Below are 21,685 nucleotides of genomic sequence, written 5' to 3' on the forward strand. Positions count from 1 at the left end.
TGTGAAAAGCAGTTTACTATTTGTTTAAAATCCCCACAAGGCGAACCAACCCGTCGGGCTTCACAATTGGTTTGACCAGTGCTGCCCATTCCATAAACTGGACTGGCTGTATGATTCCTTCACTTCCAGGCTTCTGATTTCTGCCTCTATTTTTGCCCAATGGCAAAATGGCACTGTGTCAGGGAATTACTCCCTGGTCAACATGTACTTTGGTAAAACGAACAAGTGCAGGACTTGTACAATGAAATGTAGAGCCTTTGGTAGTGTTGTAGAACAGAGACCTAGGGATTCAGGTGCATACTTTGTTGAAGTTTGTATCACATGTAGACAGAGTGGTTAAGAAAGTGTTTGCTAAGACCTTTGAATATAACAATTGGGATGTCATGTTAAAGTTGTACAGGATGCTACTGAGGCCTCTTCGGGTCCTGTGTCCAATTGTTGTAGCAATGACATTATTAAACTGGAGAATGCTCGGAAAAGATTTGCCAGGATGGTCCTGGGAATACAGGGCTTGAGGTATAAAAAGAGGCTGACTCGGCTGGAATATTTTTCACTGGATTGTAGGAGATAGAGGGATGACCTTATAGAGGTTTATTAAAAAATGAGGGGTATGGCACCTTTCTTTCCCCACACTTTCCCTGGGGTTCTACACAAGGGTGTAGCCTAAACCTCCCCTTCCCCAGATAATCTCTCCAACATTGTCCTGTACAGGGCAAAGGTGGAACGTGTCAAAAGGTTGCAGAAAAATTTGTGTGCGTGCGTGCGCAGCAGCAGCAGTCTTACTGTTGGTGTTCAGTCCAGCTGCCCCAGAGTGGGTGTGAAGATGGGCAAACCTAAGGGTTGGAGTGCAGAGTGAATTTTGTGAAAGACTGGTTCTGCAATTATTGAAATGGCTGTACCAGTAACAACCTCCACTAGAACTGGGTGACCATTTCATCAGACGTTTATTTTGATTCTGTTTGGAATTTGAAAAGCAAAATGACTGTTCCAAAGTAGTAGGTAGACTTGCCAGGGTGTGCACTCTTCTGGATACTGGCCTATGAGTTCTTTTACTCAATTTAGATCTTGTGAGACTGTTTTGCTGTTTTGAGTACACATACCGGCAGCAACTACATTGGCTTTGTGGCCTGGATCTCAAAGGAATTTTAACCAAGCTGAAGCTTGGCTTTGTTTTGGGGTTTTGCTGTGGGCTAACCTCGAGTCCCTCTGTTCAGGACATGTCCTGAGTGAGGCTATGCAATTGCCTTCACTCAAGTGGTGTCCTCTCGCTTATCTCTCCACGCTTCAGGCTGACTGCCTTTATTCCTGATGAAGGGCTTTTGGCCGAAACGTCGATTTCGAAGCTACTTGGATGCTGCCTGAACTGCTATGCTCTTCCAGCACCACTAATCCAGAATCTGGTTTCCAGCATCTGCAGTCATTGTTTTTACCTCCCCCAAATTCAGCTGGCCTGGCAAGGGTTCCCACTTCCATTGGAATATCCTGCAACACATACACTCCACTTGCTGCATTTTCCAATGAGAAAGCCAGTTGTAGTGCCTATTTGAAGTCCAGTTGGGCTTCAGCTATTAGACACTGTTGCATGGTTACAACATTAATCCCACACACCAAACGGTGTCTCAGCATCTCATTAAGGGTTAAACCATAATCACATTCATCTGACAGTCATGTTAATCAATCAAAAATCCTTGGTTCTCGAATTGCTTAGTAAAACAAATAGCGACTCAGGGTTAGAGGTGGCTTGGAGTCATAATATTCCTTAATTAAATCTGTCAACTCTTGAAATGTTTTACTATCTGATGCCTCAGGGAGAGTTAGGCTCCTAATAAGAGAAAAAGTTGCAGTTCCACAAGCTGTCAGGAGAATTACTTGTTGCTTTTCATCTGCACCAATGTCATATGCCCAGAAAAACGATGCAGTATTTTCACATACTGGGCCCAGTCTTTCATGACAGGATTGAACAAGTCAAGCTTCCCAAATAACGGCAAGATACCAGAAATGTTTACTCCAACTCAAAGACAATTATTGTGAGTAAATTTCTTCCGGAGTGTGCTTTACTCTCATCACCACTGCAAACTCCACAGAGGCTGGTATCCCATCACCAAGTCATCCTTTATTTACATGTGGAAAGTCCTTGACATTGACCCAGCTCCCACAGTCCTGATGAAAGGTCCTGACCTGAAATGTTGACTCCCCTGCTCCTCTGATGCCACTTGATCTGCTGTGCTTTCTCTAGCTCCACACTTTATCAACTCCAGCTCCCTCAGAGCCAGCTGTCAGAGTAACAGGATGTCTGACATTCCTGCTTTTATCTGCCAGCACAGGCTTCCTGATTGGACCAGAGTTACAGCTCCAATCAGGGAAATCATATTCTAGGAGGTCCATCTGGCTGACCACATTGTAATCACTACAGTTTCAGTTTGCTTGAATTTTGTGATTAATCATAAGAACATAAAAACTCGGAGGAGTAGGTCACCTGACCCTTCAAGCTTGCTCTGCTATTCAATAAGGTCATGGCTGATCTTTTCATGGACTCAGCTCTACTTACCTGCCCTCTCATTAATTCCTTAAGTGTTCAAAATAAAATCTTAGCTAAAAACATTTACTGAAGTAGCATCAACTACTTCATTGGGCAGACAACCCTCTGGGTGAACAAGTTCCTTCTCAATTCGGTCCTAAAGCTGCCCCCCTCCTAATTTTGAGGCTCTGCCTTCTTGACCTAGCTTCGCCCAGCAGTGGAAACATCCTCTCTATGTCTACCTTATCTATTCTCTTCATGATTTTATTTATTTCTATAAGAACCGCCCCCATTCTTCTGAATTCCAATATAATCCTAGTCTACTTGGTCTCTCCTCTTAAGTCAAATCCCTCAAATCCTGAATCAATCTAGTGAACCTCTTCTGCATCCCCTCTATGCCAGTACCCCCTCTTCAAGTAAGGAGACCAAAACTGCACGCAGTACTCCAAGTGTGGCCTCACCATCACCCTATACAGCTGCAACATAACCTCCCTGCTTTTAAACTTAATCCCTTTAGCAATGAAGGACAGAATTCCATTTGCTTTTCTAATTACTTGTTGTACCTGCAGACCACACTCTGTGATTCAGGCTCAAGGACACCCAGGTCCATCTGCATAGCAGCATGCTGCAGCGTTTTACCATTCAAGTAATAGTCCTTTTTACTGTTACTCCTACCAAAATGGAAGACTTCACATTTATTAACATTGTATTCTATCTGCCAGACTTTTGCCCACTCACTTAAAGTATCCATGTTCCTCTGCAAAGTTTCACAGTCCTCTGCACACTTTGTTCTGCCACTCATCTTAGTGTCATACGCAAACTTTGACACACTATGTTTGGTCCCCCAACTCCAAATCATCTGTATAAATTGTGAATAATTGTGGTCACAACACTGATCCCTGAGGCACACCACTAGTTACTGATTGCCAACCCCAGAATAGCACTCATTTATCCCACTCTTTGCTTCCAACCAATCCTCTATCCATGCTAATACTTTACCCGTAACACCATGCATCTTTATCTTATGCAGCAGCTTCTTGTGTGGGACCTTGTCGAAGGCCTTTTGGAAATCTAGGTATTTCACATCTACGGGGTCCCCATTGTCGACTTTGCTCATAATGTCTTCACAGAATTCCAAAAGATTAGTTAAGCATGACCTGCCCTTCATGAATCCATGCTGCGTCTGCCCAATGGGACAACTTCTATCGAGATGCCTTGCTATTTCTTCCTTGATAATAGACTCAAGCATCTTCCCCACTGCAGAAGTTAAGTTGACTAGTCTATAATTCCCCATCTTTTGTCTACCTCCCTTTTTAAACAGTGGTGTCACATTTGCTGTTTTCCAGTCTGCTGAACTGCCCCAGAATCCAGCAAAGTTTGGAAAATTAACACGAGTACACTTGCTATTTCTTCCTCTATCTCTTTTAGTATCCTGTCTAGTATCATTTCTTTCTGTGCAGTGTAATGCATGAGGATTTTGTATTCAGACTTATGTGTGTATAGGTCTGCTCATAATGTAAACTCACATTTTGGGTGAACATATAAACAAGTAACAAGAGTCGGTCGCTCAGTTCTTTGGGCCTTCTCTGCCACTGGTTGATTCAATAAGATCATGGCTGATTGAATTTTAACCTCAACTGTACATTCCTGCATCCCCCCAACAATCTTTCATCTCCTTGGTAATCAAGACTCTATCTGCTGCAAAAACATTAAAAGAGTCTGCATTCGTTGCCTTTTGAGGAAGGGAATTTCAAAGTTTCAACCTCTGAGAGAAAAGGTATTTCCTCATCTCTATCTTAAATAAGCAATCGCATATTTTTAAACTATGATCCCAAGTTCTAGATGCTCCCACAAGAGGAAGCCTACTTTTGACATCCAGCTAGTAAGTCCTCTCAGGATGTTGTGTTTTAATTAAGTCACCTCTGATTCCACTGAACTCCAGACAATACAGACCTAGGCTACATAGCCTCTCTTCATAAGGAAATCTTCTCATTCTAGACATTAGTACAGAAAATCTTCTCTGAACTGCTTTCAATACATTAACATCCTTCCATAAGCATGGTTGCCAGGTTAAAAGAAAAAACAGTAGTCTAGAGGTGATCTCATCAGTGCCCGGTACAACTGAAACATAATGTCCTCACTCTCTCATTCAATTCTCCTCACAATAACATACAATATTTTATTAAATTTCCTGATTACTTGCTGTACCTGCATCCTAACCTTTTGTGATTCATGCACCAGGATACCCAGATCTATCAGAGCTCTGCAACCTCTCAAATCATTTATATAAAATGCTTTTTATTCCTTCTACCAAAATGGGACAATTTTACTGTTTCCCACATTATATTCCATTTTCCAAATCATTGCCCACTCACTAACCTACCTATGTCCCTTTGCATGCTCATATCCTCTTCACGACTCACTTTTCTACCTATGTGTCACCATCAAATTTAGCTACCCCACCATCTCTTCATCCAAACTATTGTAAAAATTGTCAAAGCTCAAGTCCCAGCACCAACGGAGTGGTATACCACTCATAACATTCCGTCAGCCTGAAAAAGTCCCTATTTATTCCTACCTTCTGCTTCCACTTTAGCCAGCCAATTTTTATGCTCATGCCAATATCAATAGCATATCTATTGCCAACACCATTAGCATTTATTTCCTACAATAATCTTTGATGTGGCACCTTATCAAATGCCTTCTGGAAATCTACACATAAATAAATCCATCAGTTCCCCTTTAGCCACAGCCCAAGTTACTTCTTCAAAAACTTCCATAAATTAGTAAAATATGATTTTGCTTTGACAAAACCATGTTGGCTCACTGCAAGCAGAGTCAAGAGAATCTACAATGTGGAATAAGGAGAAAGCAGAAAATTCTTACAAATAATTTGTGTTTATCTTCATAGACAAAAATACTAAAAATCTCCCAGAAATCACAGAACATCCAGGACCCAGTATAAATGAAGAATGGCAATATATTAATATTAATGAAAGAAGTAGCACGAGAGAAATTAATGCGACTAGAGTATATAAATCCACTGGACCTGATGATCAGCATCCCAAAGTATTGAAAGAAGTTGCCGCATAGATTGGCAAGTTCCAAATATAAACTCACTGTTTAAGAAAGCAGCAAGTATGTGAAATAGGGAAGTACAGATCTATTAGACTAATATCTGTCATAGAAAAAATGCTAGACTCTTCTAATTAAGGATGTGCTAGTAGAACATTTCAAAAATAATAGAAGAACTGGGCAGAGTTGTCATGGATTCACAAAAAGAAAATCATCTTTCACAAACCTGTTGGAGTTTTCTGAGAATAAAACTAGCAGAATTGATGAGAAGGAAGCATTGGATGTGCTATATACAGATTTTTCAGAAGGATTTTGATAAACTGACTCTCAAGGTCAACAAACAAGATTACGGCATATGGGATTAGTGGGAATATACTGGCATGGACGGGAACAAATAAAAAGTAGGAATGAATGCACGATTTGGAGGTTGGCAAGCTATGACTGGTGAGATACCACAATGATTAGTGCTTCAGTCCCAGCTATTCACATTTTATATTAATGATTTGGATGTGGGGTTTAAATGTTAGATTTTCAAATTTGCAGATGCAAATCTAGGTGGGAGTGAGAGTTGTGAGAAGTATGGAAAGACACTTCAAGGGAATTTGCAACGACTAAGTGACTGGACAAAAGTTGGTAAACAGACCAAAATGTGGCGAAATACGAGGTTATCCGCCTTGGCAGGAGAAACAGAAGCAGAATATATTTAAGCAGTGAGAGTCTAGGAATTGGTGCTGTAGTGGACAGCGAAGCAGGTTATCTTAGAACCACAACGGGACCTTGATCAGATGGGCCAATGGGCTGAGTAATAACAGATAGAGTTTAATCTAGATAAATGTGAGGTGGTGCATTTTGGTAGGGAAAATCAGTGCAGGAATTATATACATAATGGTAAGGTCCTGAGAAGTGTGCTGAACAGAGATCTTGGTGTGCAGGTTCATAGTTCCTTGAAAGTATAGGTAGACAGGGTAGTGAAGGTGGCTTTTGGTATGCTCGCCTTAATGGTCAATACATTGAGTGTAGGAATTGGGAGATTATGTTGCACTGTACAGTACATTGATTCGCCACTTTTGAAATACTGTGTACAATTCTGGTCTCCCTGCTATAGGAAAGCTGTTGGGAAACTTGAAAGATTTCATAAAAGATTCACAAGCATGCTTCCAGGGTTACAGGGTTTGAGCTATAGGGAAAGTCTGAATAGGCTGGGGCTGTTTTTCTTGGAGCATCAGAGGCTGAAGGGTGACCTTATAGAGGTTTACAAAATCATGAAGAGCATGGATAGGGTGAATAGACAAGGTCTTTTCGCCAGGGTAGGGGAGTCCAGAACTAGAGGGCATACGTTTAAGATGAGAGGGGAAAGATTTAAAAGGGACTTATGGGGAAAGTTTTTCACACAGAGGGTAGTGCACGTATGGAATGAGCTGCCAGAGAAAGTGGTAGAGGCTGATACAATTACAACATTTAAAAGGATTGAGAGATATAAGGGCCAAATGTTGGGAAATGGGGCTAGATTAATTAAGATATTGGTTGGCATGGACGAGTTGGATGAAAGGGTCTGTTTCTATGCTGTACAGCTTTATGACTCCTATTATTGAATTTCAAAGGGACTTGGGTGAACTTGACTATGAGCCACTGAAAGTTAACAGCAGAGACAGCAAGAAATTAAAAGTGCAAATAACCATTTTTCACAAGAGTATTTGAACAAGGGAGTAAAGATGCTTTACCACAATTATATGAAACCTTGGTGAGAGAACACCCAGATTTGTGTGCATAGTTTTGGTCGCCTTACACAAAGAAAGATATAATTGCCAGAGAGGGCAATGAAAGTTCATCAAATTAATTCCAGGGAAGTAGTGATTGTCTTGTGAGGTAAAATTAAATAAATTGGACCTACATTAGATGGAGTTTAGAAGAATGAGAGATGACTTAAATCAAACACACGGAATTCTTCAAGGGCTCAACAGGATTGATGCAGGAAGGCTATCTGTGCTGGTTAGGGAGAGGCAGTGTTGGGAAGAAGGAAACTCAGTTTCTGAATAAGCAGCAGGCATTCAAGACTGAGATGAAGAGGAATTTCTACATTAAGAGATAATAATATGTCTTTGGAACTCTCTGTTCCAGAGAACTATGGAAGCTCAGTTGTTGAGCATGATTAAGACTGAGATTGATAGATTTCGAAATATTAGAAACATCGGGGATATGGTGAAAGACAAGGAAATGATGTTGAAGAAGACAATCAGTAGGCATGGTGGCTCAGTGGTTAGCACTGCTGCTTCACAACACCATGGACCTGGGTTTGATTCCAGCCTCGGGCGACTGTCTGGACGGAGTTTGCACATTCTAGCAGTGTCTGAGTGGATTTCCTCCGGGTGCTCCGATTTCCTCCCACAATCCAAAAATGTGCAGATTAGTTGAACTGGCCACACTAAATTGCCTATAGTGTTCAGGGATGTATATGTTAGGAGCATTAGTCAGGGGTAAACATAGTGTATAATAGGGTAGGGGAATGGGTCTGGGTGGGTTACTGTTCGGAGGGTCAGTATGGACTTGTTAGGCCAAATGGCCTGTTTCCACAGTAGAGGGATTCTATGATTTAGCCATGATTTCATTCAATGGCAGAGTTTGAAAGACTGGCTGACTGTCTGACTCCTGCTTCTATTTCTTATTTTTTAGGTGGACCGTAAATATAAACTCTACCATCCTGACTGATTCCAACAGACACAAATGCATTTTAATACTTGTGGGCAAAAATAATTTACCAAAATGATGAATCAAAATGATGTTACTACACAATGTTTTTAAAATTCTAAATACTTTTATGGTGTACAACAATAAGAATAATTTAGGACCAAAACACAATAACAATGCGTCATTCAGCTGCAACTAGCTAAAGTAATGCAGCCTTTCTTTTAAACAGAAGGATTTCTCCATAGTTTATCGTAACAACAAATAAAACTGCAGATTAAAGCACAGAATGACAAAGATATTTATGAGGCCATGCCTGCAATAAACCAGAGGGATCATAGAATAACTACAAGATATGCAAAATAATGTAGCGATTAGGTTAGTTCATTTTCAGGACAACATACAACAGCCTCAACAGGACTAAGAAACCTAAATAATGCAAAAACCACCGGATCTACAAAGATCAAACATTGCAGGTCCTTATCAGACACCTCCAACCCTTCAGAAAGTCCATCATGGTTAATATTTTGCATTGTTTTGAACAAACTAGTTGAGAGACTAGTTTAAGCATTGCACTTGGTACCCAGGAGCTTATTCACAATTCCAGTGATTAAGCAGATTTATTTTTTAGAATAAGATTGCTTTTAAAATTCATGGGATACAGAATCCATCTTTAGTGCCCAGTTGGTATATTTCAGTCAGCTGGGTGAATTGTTGCTTATTCTAGGCAAAACTGATGTAACAAATATCATTTCTTAAACCATCAAATTGAATCAAGCTCACTTCTAAAACTTTTAAAATTAACTACAGTCAGCAATGCTTTGAAAAAAAAATTGGTCCCAAACAAGTAAAACAAAACTGGTTGCTCATTCCAGATCATTACCCAATGAGCCCAGTTGGAAAATGTATTTTCTGTTCCTGGTGAAAGTAGGATCTGGTTTGATTCCAATGCCTGTCATAGTCAAACAGCATAGAGTCGTAGTGGTAGAGCATGGAAACAGACCCTTTGGTCCAACTAGTCTATGCTGACCACGTTACCAAAGTAAACTCGTCCCACTTGCCTATGTTGGACCATATCTCTCCAAACCCTTCCTAGTCATGGACTTATCCAAATATCTTTTAAATGTTGTAACTGTACCTGCATCCACCGTTTCCTCTGGGAGTTCATTCCACTCACGAACCACTCTCTGTGTAAAAACGTTGCCCCTCATATCCTTTTTAATATAGATTGACTCAGGTGCTATGGGTGGAAATAAGATTACAGGCAGGATAAACCAAATTGCAAAGATCATAAATCCAGATTTTAAGGGTGGGTCAGTCTTCTCTGTCATTTTGATTTTTAACATGCAGCTGTCTGTAAGGTGACGGTCACTCTTTGATTTGACAGTTGAGGAGATGGACACAGGTCTTCTCTTGATTTGGTATATTCTCTCTTTGTCCCTCAAATGTTGTTAGTGGGGATGGGTGTGGGGGCAGGTTGGGGTTCAGTGTGGCTGGGTTATAGGAAATAGCAAAAAAAAAAGAGGAGAGGGAAATCAAGGAAGTAGGGAGAAGGAAAAGGGAGCTGAGGGGGAGGTTACAGAGTAGGGACAAAAGAGAGCCGAGGTGGCAAAAGGGAACAGTGGAGATAGGGAGCAAATGTAAGAGAAAAGAAAGAGGATGAAGAGAGAACACACAAAAACAGAGTGTGCTTAAGAGAGAGAGCACAAAGAGAAAGACAGCATAAAGAAAGGAGAAAAAGATCATGAAGAGAGAGAAAAGAGAGAAAAGACAGTGAAGAGTGAGGGGAGAAAGAAACTACCAATCGTATCAGATCCAGACAGTCACCACAAATAAAGGATAGTCATTTGGACTAAATTCAGTTTAAATTGTGCCAAAATACACTCACTACTGGCATAAAAAGGAAAAAAAAACAAGTTTTTAAAAGTACTGCGATTTTCAAGTCCTACAAGGTTTGTTGCAATTACAGCTTATTTGGTTGCTGACAGTTTATTAACTCCCAACATCAAAGTCTAAAACGTCAGTATTTATGTCACCTGGGAGCTCTGAACGAAGCTTGTTTTAGTAAGTGAAATCCAGCAGAAAATCTACACATCACATTTAACTCGAGTTTCCAATTTCTAATTTCAATAAAGAGCATGTTTGAAAAACTCCGCATCAGTATAATGGCTTGTATCCCTGCCTGCCACTTAGCAGATCAGAGTTCAATTCCCTGACTTGGAGTGGCTGATCTTTGTATGAATGGCTGTGTGTAATTCAGGGTGTGTTTTGGGACAGTCACACTGTTAGGAATGTATTTAGACCACCCAAACTGTCAGCGGACAGCAGAGAAGCAGATATCTCCACAACTCTTCCAGTTTAGTAAGTGAAGTGGCCATCCAATTTACTTTTGAAATAATTCTTTGGCTTCCACACCATTTGTAGGCAATAAGTTCTAGGTCATTACCATTTGCATAAATCTGTTTTTCCTCAACAACTCCCTCAACCGATATCTCTTGCCGAAAACCTTATATCTGTTTGCACGACTTTTACAACTAATGGGAACAATATAAAATCTCCCTTCAAGTTCCTTCTTTCCAAGGAAAAACCCAGTTTTCACACCCTAACCTTAGAGTCTTTCATCTTTGGAATCATAGAACCAAAGAATCCCTACAGTATGGAACCAGGCCCTTCAGCCCAACAAATCCACATTGACCCTCTGAAAAGTAACCCACCCAGAACCACTCTCCCTCCCCTATATTCACCTCTGACTAATACACCTAACCGACACATCCCTGCAATTTAACACAGCCTATTCACCTATCGTGCACATCTTTGGATTGTGGGATTGTGAAGCCAGAGCACCTGGAGGAAACCCACGCAGACAAGGGGAAAACGTGCAAGCTCCAAACAGATGGTCACCCCAGCCTAGAATCACTACTGGCATAGAAAGGAAAAAAAACAAGTTTTTTAAAGTACTGCGATTTTCAAGTCCTGCAAGGTTTGTTGGAATTACAGCTTATTTCGTTGCTGACAGTTTATTAACTCCCAACGTCAAAGTCTAAACTGGCACTGAGAGAAGTATCTGAGCAGTTGCGATTGGTGTGCAACCACTGGCAATCATCTCCACCCTTCGACCCAATGATGGAGGGAAGGAAAACCAAAGAAGGCCGGGCCCAGGACATGACCCCAAAGAACTCCCGCAGTGATGCCCTGGAGCTGAGACAACCGATCCCGAACAACCACAACTTTCCCCCCCATGCACCAGGTACAATTCCAACCAGCAGAGAGCTCACACCTCCAACACCCAGTGACTTCAGCCCTGTCAGGAGTACTGTTGTCTAGCATCCTCTTGTATGAAAATAAATATTAAGCACAACTGATTTTTTTTTGTCCCTATGCCATTTTTTAAACCAAACGGACAATGATCTTTCTATTCTATTAGCTTCAATTGTATTACCCAGCTTAATGTGGTACAATTTGAGGAAACAACAGCCAACACTGAACATATCAGTGAACAGTCCCAATCGTTATAGAAGACCATCAACGATTAATTTGACTCACTCCAAACAATACTTGAGCCATTGGCAGAACCAAATTCATATGAGGACTCTTCTTCAGATGAAAAAGGAAGTTTAACGTTGAGTTTGCTGTATATGTAGGCATGGGATTTGATTCAGGCTTAAAAAAATGTGCATGGACATGGATGGTATGTAAAATGATAGGATATGGCGCTTCAAATTGCAAGTGGCCTTCTATTTATAGAATAAGTAAGTTTATGGATGACACAGGAAAGGAAGCTATTAGGTTACAGGAGGATATAAACAGATTGTTCAGATGGCAAAACAGTAGTTGATGGAATTTCATAAATGTGAGGTGATGCACTTGGAAAGAAAGAATAAGACAACGCAATACACGATGAATGGAAAAACACTAGGAAACTCAAGAGCAACAGAGGAGTCTTGGGGTGCTTGTCCACAAATCCCTGAAGGTGGCAGGACAGATTAATAGGGTGTTAAGGAGGCATGTTTGTCTTCATCAGTTGTGGCATAGATTATATGAGCGGGGAGTTCATGTTGGAGCTGTGTAGACCTTTGGTTAGGCTACAGCTAGAGTCCTCTATGTTGTTCTGGTCACCACACTATAGGAAGGATGAGACTGCAATGGAGGGAGTGCAAAGGAGAGTCACCGTGAGGTTGTCTGGGATGGAGCTTTTCAGTTACATAGAGAGGCTGGATTAACTCAGGTTGTTTTCTTTGGAGCAGGGAAGTTTGAGGGGGAACCTGAAAGATGTGTACACAATCATGATGGGCATGGACAGGGTGAGTAGAAAGCAGCTGTTCCCCTTAATCGAAAAGGGGGCATAATTTTAAAGTGAAAGGAGGTATAAAGGGATTTGAGGAAAAACTATTTAACCCAAAGGGTGGTGAGGGTCTGGAGTGCACTGTTTGGGTGAGTAGTTGAGGTGGGAAACCTCACAACCTTTAGGCAGTATTTGGATAAGCACATGAAGTGTCATAATGTTCAAGGCCGTGGGCTTAGTGTGGGACAGTATACTAGTGTAGATAGGAGTTTCGTCACTATAGACTTGATGGGCCAAAAGATCTTTCCAGTACTGTGAGATTTTATGAAAGTGGACAGGAAGTGAGGCTAGATGTGCAAAGATTTTTATCTTTCTCATTGGGAAATCAGCACCTGAAAAGATCCTGCAGATCCTGCAAGTGTCAGCTCTACTTCAAATGAGTATTAAGACTGTACAATGTATTTTTTAAATGGAATATATCACAGCAAGAAGAGCAAAACTTCAGTAAGAATTAATTTGAACTATCTGGGACTTTCCAGGTTACCTGAGAGGCTGGAATGGATCTTTTAGCAGATGTACCAACATAGTGAAAAATGTTGTTTTGTGTGCTATACAGGCAGATCATACCATACAAAGTGCATTAGGGTAGCAGAATGCAATGCAGAATACAGTTTTACATCCATGGGGAGAGGGAGAGAGAGAGAGAGAGATCAGCATTAACTTTTGAGAGATCCGCTTAAACATATGATAACAGCAGGAAAGAAGCTGTTCTTGAAATCTGTGCGTGTATTCAAACTTTTATATCTTTTGTCTGATGGAAGAAGGTAGAAGGTTTAAATACCTGTTCCACGAAGTTGGGTGATAAAGATTGGGTGTGTAAATGGAGAGTCCAGAATGAAATAAGGTAAGTGTATTTGAACCTTTCCTTCAATAATTGTAATTGTAAGGTTGCAAGAGTTTTCAGTCATGTTTTAGACAGTTCAAAACCTTAAGATTTTGAAAAACAATTACAACTAAAGATATGTTTTTCAAAGTAAAATTAGAGATAAAGAAGCTACATATTTGACACCTTTGTTAAGCTACAAACATTGGCTGTAGAATATTTACTTGCCTGTATCAGCTGGATATCCCTGAGGAAAGCACATTCTTAAAGTCATCCATTGTAATGCTCACCCAACAACTGATTCTTACAGCTCAAGTATTTTTGACAAGGTCAACTTGTTTCTTTTGATTATTTATGATATTAACATCAAAATCAAAGGTGGAAGGAAAACCACATCAGCAATTTGCTGTTAAAGGTGCTCAATGAAGTTTTATTTCCAATCGTATAAGTGAAACAGGCTGCAAAATGTCATTCTTCCAGGGTAAGTGCAGAGAAAACTTCTCGATAAACAATGTTGCACGATATTTCTTACCCTTATAGAGTCTTAAATATTTACTACCTTGAATAATGTCACTAAAACTACCGCACAATTTACATTATAGTTTAATGGCAGTAAGTTAGAAGCATTTTAGAGTCTTACAGCACAGAAACAGGCCCTTCGGTCCAACCAGTCCATACAGAATATAATTCCAAACTAAATTAGTCCCACCTGCCTGCTCCTGGCTCATATCCTTCCATACCTTTACGATTTATGTACTTATCGAAATAGAATCATAGAGATGTACAGCACCAAAACAGACCCTTTAGTCCAACTCGTCATGCCGACCAACTATCCTAACCCAACCTAATCCCATTTGTCAGCACTTGGCCCATATCCCTCTAAAACCTTCCTATTCATATATCCATCCAGATGCCTTTTAAATGTTGTAATTGTACCAGCCTCCACCACTTCCTCTGGCAGCTCATTCCATACACACCTCTTAAGTCTCTTTTAATTTTTTTCTCCCTCTCACCCTAAACCCATACCCTCTAGTTCTGGACTCCCCAAACCCAGAGAAAAGACTTGTCTATTTACCCTATCCATGCCCCTCATGATTTTATAAACCATAAAGTCATGTCTCAGCTTCCAACTCTCCAGGGAAAACAGCTCCAGTCTATTCAGCCTCTCCCTATAGCTCAAACCCTCCAACCCTTGCAATATCCTTGTAAATCTTTTCTGAACCCTTTCAAGTTTCATAACATCCTTCCAATAAGGAAGGAGACCAGAATTGCACATAATATTCCAAAAGTGGCCTAATCATTGTCCTGTACAGCTTCCAATTCCTATACTCAATGCTCTGACCAATAAAGGAAAGCATACCAAAACACCTTCTTCACTATCCTATCTATCTGTGACTCCACTTTCAAGGAACTATGAACCTGCACTCCGTGATTTGCCTTTCCAAAATGCAGCACCTCACATTTATCTAAATTAAACTACATCTGCCACTCCTCAGCCCATTAGCCCATCTGATCAAGATCCTATGTTTAAATGTTGTAATTGTACCCAGATCCACCACTTCCTCAGGAAGTTCATTTGATGCTCAAACCACCCATTGTAAAAAATTTGCACCTCATGTCTTTTTTAAATCTTCCTCCTCTCGCCTTTGAAATGTGCCCCCAGTCTTGAAATGCCTCATCCCAGGGAAAAGACAATTACCATTAACTCTATCTATACCTCTTATTATTTTATAAACTTCTATAAGGTTGTCTCTCGACCTCTCACACTCCAGTGTAAGAAGTCCCAGCCGATCCAGCCTTTAGAATTCAAACCTTCTGCATTTGGCAACATCCCGGTAAATCTCTTCTGAACCCTCTCCAGCCTAATAATATCCTTCCATTAACTAGGTGACCAGAACTGGACATAGTGCTCCAGAAGAGGCCTCACCAATGTCGTCTCCAACCTCAACATGACTTCCCAGCTCCAATACTCAAAGGATTAAGCAATGAAGGCAAACATGCTAAACACATTTTTAACCACTCCAACTATATGTGACGCAAACTTCAAAAGAATTATGTACCTGAATCCCTAGGTCCCTCTGTTCTACAATAGTACCTGAGCCCCTCCCATTAATTGTAGAAGCCTTACCCTTTTTTGTTGTACCAAAATGCAGTACCTCGCATTTCTCCAGATTGAACTCCATTTGCCATTTTTCAGCCACTGACCTATTTGATCAAGATCTCTTTGTAATCTTAGAAACTGTCCACTATTCCACCAATTTTGGTGTCGTCTGCAAACTTACTACTCATTATTTCTCCATTCTAATCGAAAAATGACAAACAAAAGAGGACCCAAAACCGATCCCTGTGGAACACTGCTGATGGCAGGACTCCAGTTCGAGAAGCAACCCATTAAACAATTATACATGCAGTTGGAAGCTCAGCGTGAATTCCATGTGATCTAACTTTACTAATTGGTTTACCACGGGGAACCTTGTTGAAGGCTTTAGTAAAGTCCAAGTAAACAACATGCCCTCATCAATCTTTTTGGGAACGTCTTCAAAAAATTCAATCAAGTTTATGAGACACAATTTTCCTCACATACAACCATGTTGACTATCCCTAATCAATTTTTGCTTAAATGTCCATAAATGCTATCTTTTAAAACCACCTGTTAGATTTTACCCACAACTGAAGTCAGACTCCAGTCTATAGTTCCCCAGATTCTCCTTATAACCTTTGTCACTCTCCAATCATCAGGCACTTCACACCTAGTTATAGATGATGCAAATATTTCTGCAAGGGGTCTCGCAATTTCCTCTCTTACTTCCCACAATGTCTGGGATATGTTAGATCAGGTCCTGGAGATTTATCCACCTTTATATTCTCTAAAACCTTCCAAGTTTCCTCTTCTGTAATGTGAGCTGTTTTTAAAATATCAAAATTTATTTCTCTGCATTTTATAGCCTCCATTTCCTTCTCCAGAGTAAAAGCTGACACAAAATATTCATTAAGTCTTTCTCCCATCTCCTATAGTTCAACATAAAGATAATCCCCCTGATCTTTAAAGGGGCCTTACTATCTCTAGTACCCACTCAATCTGAAATGTATTTGTAGAATCTTTTTGGATTATTTTAAAATTTATTTGCTAACGCTATCTCATATCCCCTCTTTGCCTTCCTGATTTATTTCTTAAGAATGCCCCTACACTCTTCATAATGATTAAGAGATTCAATTGAATCGGGTTGTCTAAATCTAAAGTAAGATTCTCTTATTCTCGATGAGAACCTTGATATCTGTATTTATCCATTGTTCCTTAATCTTACCAGTTTTACCCTTCAGTTTAACAGGAACGTAATGCCTCTGAACTCTTGTCATCACAACCTTGAAAGCCTGCTACTTGTCAGATGTTCTTTTACCTGTGAACAGTGCACTCCAATCAACTTTTGAAAGTTTGTGTCCTATATCGTTAAAATTTGCTTTACTCCAATTAAAAACTTTAACTTTCATGAAAGGCGTGTCCTTCTCCATAACCATTTCAAAACTAATAGTATTATGATCACTCGACCCGAAGCATTAGCCCACTTTTACTTTCGTCACCTGTCCTACCTTATTGCCAATAAGGTCAAGTTTTGCACATTCTCTAGTAACAGCATCCAAGTATTGATAAATGAAATTTTCTTGTACACATCCAACAAACTCTCCACCATCCAAATCTTTAACACACAATGGTAGCCCCAGTCAATGTTTGGAAAATTAAAATTCCCCATTACAACAACCTTACTATGCTTACATATATCTGAGATTTTTCCACATGTTTGTTTCTCAATTTCTCTCTAACTATCTAAATTCTTATTTTGAATTTCAATCCATAAATTTCAACTGGATGTTTTTTCAGAATTATCTTTTCTAGTTACAGCAGAAATGTATTCTTTATGAAAAACACCACTCCCTTCCTATCTTGCCTCCTTTGCTATCCTTCCTATAGCATCTAAAACCCGAAACATTGAGCTGCCAGTCCAGTCCATCTTTCAGCCAAGTTTCTGCAATAGATATGACGTCTCAATCCCATGTTTTTAAACACGCTTGAGTTCATCAGCCCTACCTGTAAGACCCCTTGCATTGAAATACATGCAATTTAGTTCTTTGTTGATTAATTTCACTTGCTGAGTGATTCATTTAACCCACATAACCTATTTTAGGCTCCTTCCTTGAGAATTACATTGCATTGTCCTTTAGCTATAATCATTGGGCAGTGTAACCCTTCACTGAGTAGGCACAAAAGAGTTAGCCTGCCAATCCTCCAGGACAGTCCTGGAATCTACTGGAATTTATGATGAATGCTTTGAACACTACTGTGAGAAACCGAGAGATAACAAAGAATAATAAAGCACAAGAGGGCCTTTGGCCCTCCAAGCCTGTGCCAACACATTTTGCCCTTCCATACTAAAACTGTCTTTACGTACAGAATGCATATCCCTCCGTTCTGTTCTGATTTGTATTTGTTCAGATGCTTCTTCAATGCTGTTTTTGTGTCTGTTTCTACCACCTCTGCTGGTGGCGCATTCCAGGCATTCGCCACCCTTTGTGTGAAAAACTTGCCTTGCACATCTCTTTTAAACTTCCCTCCACATTGTACCTTGAACCTGTGTCCCTGAGAAATTGACCCCTCCACAATGGGAAAAAGTCTCATACCTTCCTCTAAACTTCCTTCATAGATAAAATCCCTCATATTGGGCAACATCCTGTTAAACCTTTTCTGTACCGTCTCCAAAACATCCATTTCCTTCTGGTAGTTTGGTGACCAGAACTAGACAGAATATTCCAAATGTGGCCTAATTAAAGTTCTAAAAAACTGCAGCATAACTTAACTATCCTTATATAGAGGAACCTTGATTATCCGAATGAGATAGACGGGCAATATTTCATTCGGATAACTGATTCAATGCCTCTCCACTGGGACTCAGAGTTTTCTCAAGTTTCCTTTCTCCTCAATCTGCCTGCCTTGCTCTCTCTGGCTGTCTCAGGATTTGTTTCGGAGCAGACACACACTTGTGTGTAAGGGACCTGCAGCATTGCTGAAGCCTCTCCCAGCTGCTGCTTTACTTCAATGGGATTGACAGAGTGAGCACTTGCTGAGTCCACTCCCCATTCAGAAGACCAGGCAGCAGTACAATGGGTCAGTAAATGTATACAACATCAATCACTTTTCCTTCATCAATCATCATGTCCTTCTCAAAAAACTCAATCAAGTTCGTGAGGCACAACCTCCCCTGCACAAAAACAAGCTATTGCCAATAAGAGAAAAGAGTAGGGGCACTGAAAAGTTTTTTTTAGATGATTTTAGATTCCCTACAGTGTGGAAAAAAGCCCTTTGGCTCAACCTGTCCACACTGACCCTCCGAAGAGCAACCCATCCAGACCCGTTTCCCCTCTGACTAATGCACCTTACATTATGGGCAATTTAGCATGGCCAATTCACCTGCCCTGCACACCTTTGGATTGTAGGATGGAACGGGAGCACCTGGAGAAAACCCACGCAGACACGGGGAATGTGCAAACTCCACACACACAGTCACCCAAGGCTGGAATCGAACCTGGGACCCTGGGCATCTTTTGTTTAATATTTATACAAAGCAGGAATATTAGTAAAAGGTGTTTTGAGTTGGTGTGGTTTGAGATCTTGTGACAAAACCTTCAGGAATATATGCAATCAAATTGGCAACTCCAATGAGAGATGTTAGAAGACATAATTTTCTCCTGATGGACCAATAACATAGCCTCAAAATTTCTTTATCCAAAGATGCACTTAAGAGCAAGCTGGAAAACCACATTAGGGAGAAAGGAATAGAAGATAACAATGATAGAGTTTGAAGAAGCAAGTTTTGGGAGGGGTTAGCAGTGAAGGAGATTCGTACAGGGCGTATGAACCAACATAAACCAACTGTGCCAAACAGCTTCTCTCTGTGCTGTTCTCTGCATTGTTTTGAGACTGGAATTCAAACTGAAGACATTTATTTGAGACTAGTATACTATAGAGATTGGCAGGCTTCCACCTTGAAAATGCTTTTAATGATTTTGCATTTGAAATCTGTTTTACATTGGCTTCTTGTGTTCTAACTCAACCTTTTATTTAAAAGCTGTGACAATGTATTGCTAAAATGTGCTGTCTAAATCAGAGTCTGCAGTCATAGAAATGTGAACAATTTACACATCATCCAAAAGCACATTCCAATCTGGACTTTATATCCTTTCCTGTAAAGTTCATCCACCTAAATACAGTATTTATCCACCACACTTTTGAAAATTATTAAATCTGTTTAGGCTTGTATTCATATTTATGTGCTAAATCTGAGGTATGACCATTTCTACAAAGGTTACAGATAGCTGTTCTCTTTACCTTCAAATGCTCGTGCAGCATCTACAAGGTTTGACCAGTCTAATCCAGAAGCAGTATCTGGAAGAGGCATCAAGCCAGGATCTGTAAACCTTGACTTATCCACAAGAGATCCATCAGAGAACCAGAATTCAGCTGCAGGGAGAAAGATTTATTCTGTTATGACATGATTAAAATTTGAACTTCTATATTTTCAAAATTTTAATTACCACAGAGATTTGGTGCTTTTTTAAAACAGGCACATACCCTTGCCGGTGACAAACTGTGGCGCCAAAGACTGTACGACTTCCACAACGCTATTTGAACAGTGTTCATACAGCAACTTGTTTTACTGCATGCTGCAGGCAATGTCAGGACTCGTTTATAATCCATCATTTTAAATAAAGGTTGATACTGTTTTGTCAGTAAAAGTCTATCCCATCTCAGATCCCCTCACATGCAACAAAACTCTCTGGCTCAGCATGGTTGACTCTGTACTGATTTTTGAAATGACCCAGCAAGCCACTCAGAAGGCTCTCCGACACTTTGAGAGAAATAATAAATGTTTTGTCAGGGATGCCCAAATTTCTAGAATGAAAGAAAAAGCATACAAGCAGGAGCTTGTTATAAAATGCAGTTATTGATATGGAAATATCACTGCTGCTGTCATACTTTGAGATTTGGCCTGGAAAGAATATATTTTATTGTGAAATCATACTTGATGGTGTAGATTTTAGTTTCACTGAAAAATATTAGAACAAGGGGCATTAAATATTGTATTACCTTCTCTCAAAGGGACAGAAAACACCTAGATGGTTAGCCACATTAGTTTGAGCCAATTGTTGATGGATTGTGAGAATTGAAATATAGAAGATCTGGGTCATTCTTGGATTACAAAGTGTTTAACAGGTGATGTTTTGGAATACAATACAGGTCGTTCTGCTATAATGTACGTTTTATTAATGCCAATGCGCTGTAATGCGATTGACGAACTGGGGACACTATTTCTAAACTGAGAACTTTTAAAATGTGTTGGCTGTATCGCAAGTATTAGCAAATACTTTAAACAATGTTTCTAAAGCATGATTTTTCTATGGTGCAGGGTTGCACAAGAACACACCATCACATTAGACCTGTAGTCAATGTAGAAAAAACTGGGGCTGGTATGATGTTTAAAAATAGCTAAATGACTTTTGAGAGGGGTTTTTGAGATAAGAGATTGTTTTATTACTTCAATTGCTAGACAAACAGTTTGAGGTTTAGAAGGGATCTACTGCTGAAGGATCCCTGGACTTGTAGAGAATATTTACCCGTTTGAATCAGAAACTGACTGAGATGCATTTAGAAAAGCATCTTTGACTGTATCACAGTCCATTGAAATCTCTTCTGACAGTGATGTATAAATCTCATGTTCTGTACCTGTCAACCTGCTCTGCATGTGTATTGTTCAGTGTTCCATTGACCACCTTTTTTTATTTGCTTTATCAAATGACGTAAGGAATGCCTCCATGTCCATTTCCTCAACTTTTGGAGGGTCTCTACAGGTGTAATGTTTTCTTGCTGAATTCTAAGTTATGGCTAGAGTTTTCATCAGAACCATTATCGCCATCATTGAATTTCAACCTATTTTGTAATGCTCTTTATTTACTGTTAGTTAGTTCTGTAAATGCCCTCCTATCACTTTTGATTTCTAAAAATGGTCAATAATAAACTTAAGATGACATATCTTTTTCTTAGTGCCTGGTCATGTTACTAATTCTGATTAGTCTGTATCTTTAGACTGCACACTGTTTCTTTCGTCTTAGTAAATGACCTCCTATCAACTGAGGATCTTCCATCACTGCAACTAATAGCAACATGAACTCTTGAGAGAAATGATCCACTTCTATC

At 40.0% G+C, this 21,685-nt stretch overlaps 1 protein-coding gene across 10 annotated transcripts in view; it reads right to left on the bottom strand.

Moving 5' to 3' along the window:
- Positions 1 to 21,685, bottom strand: part of sipa1l2 (signal induced proliferation associated 1 like 2) — a 682,609-nt gene that overhangs the window by 60,320 nt on the left and 600,604 nt on the right. For 9 of the 10 annotated variants that reach the window (XM_072559738.1, XM_072559717.1, XM_072559727.1 and 6 more), the window contains 2 exons: positions 19,820 to 19,951; positions 9,414 to 9,515 (listed from right to left, as the gene is read on the bottom strand). In XM_072559738.1, coding sequence (XP_072415839.1) covers positions 9,414 to 9,515; positions 19,820 to 19,951 — 234 coding nt within the window. The remainder of the gene's footprint in view (positions 1 to 9,413; positions 9,516 to 19,819; positions 19,952 to 21,685) is intronic. The other variant, XM_072559784.1, reaches the window with a different exon arrangement.

The sequence above is a fragment of the Chiloscyllium punctatum genome, chromosome 3 (assembly GCF_047496795.1).
Source record: "Chiloscyllium punctatum isolate Juve2018m chromosome 3, sChiPun1.3, whole genome shotgun sequence".
NCBI classification, from domain to species: domain Eukaryota; kingdom Metazoa; phylum Chordata; class Chondrichthyes; order Orectolobiformes; family Hemiscylliidae; genus Chiloscyllium; species Chiloscyllium punctatum.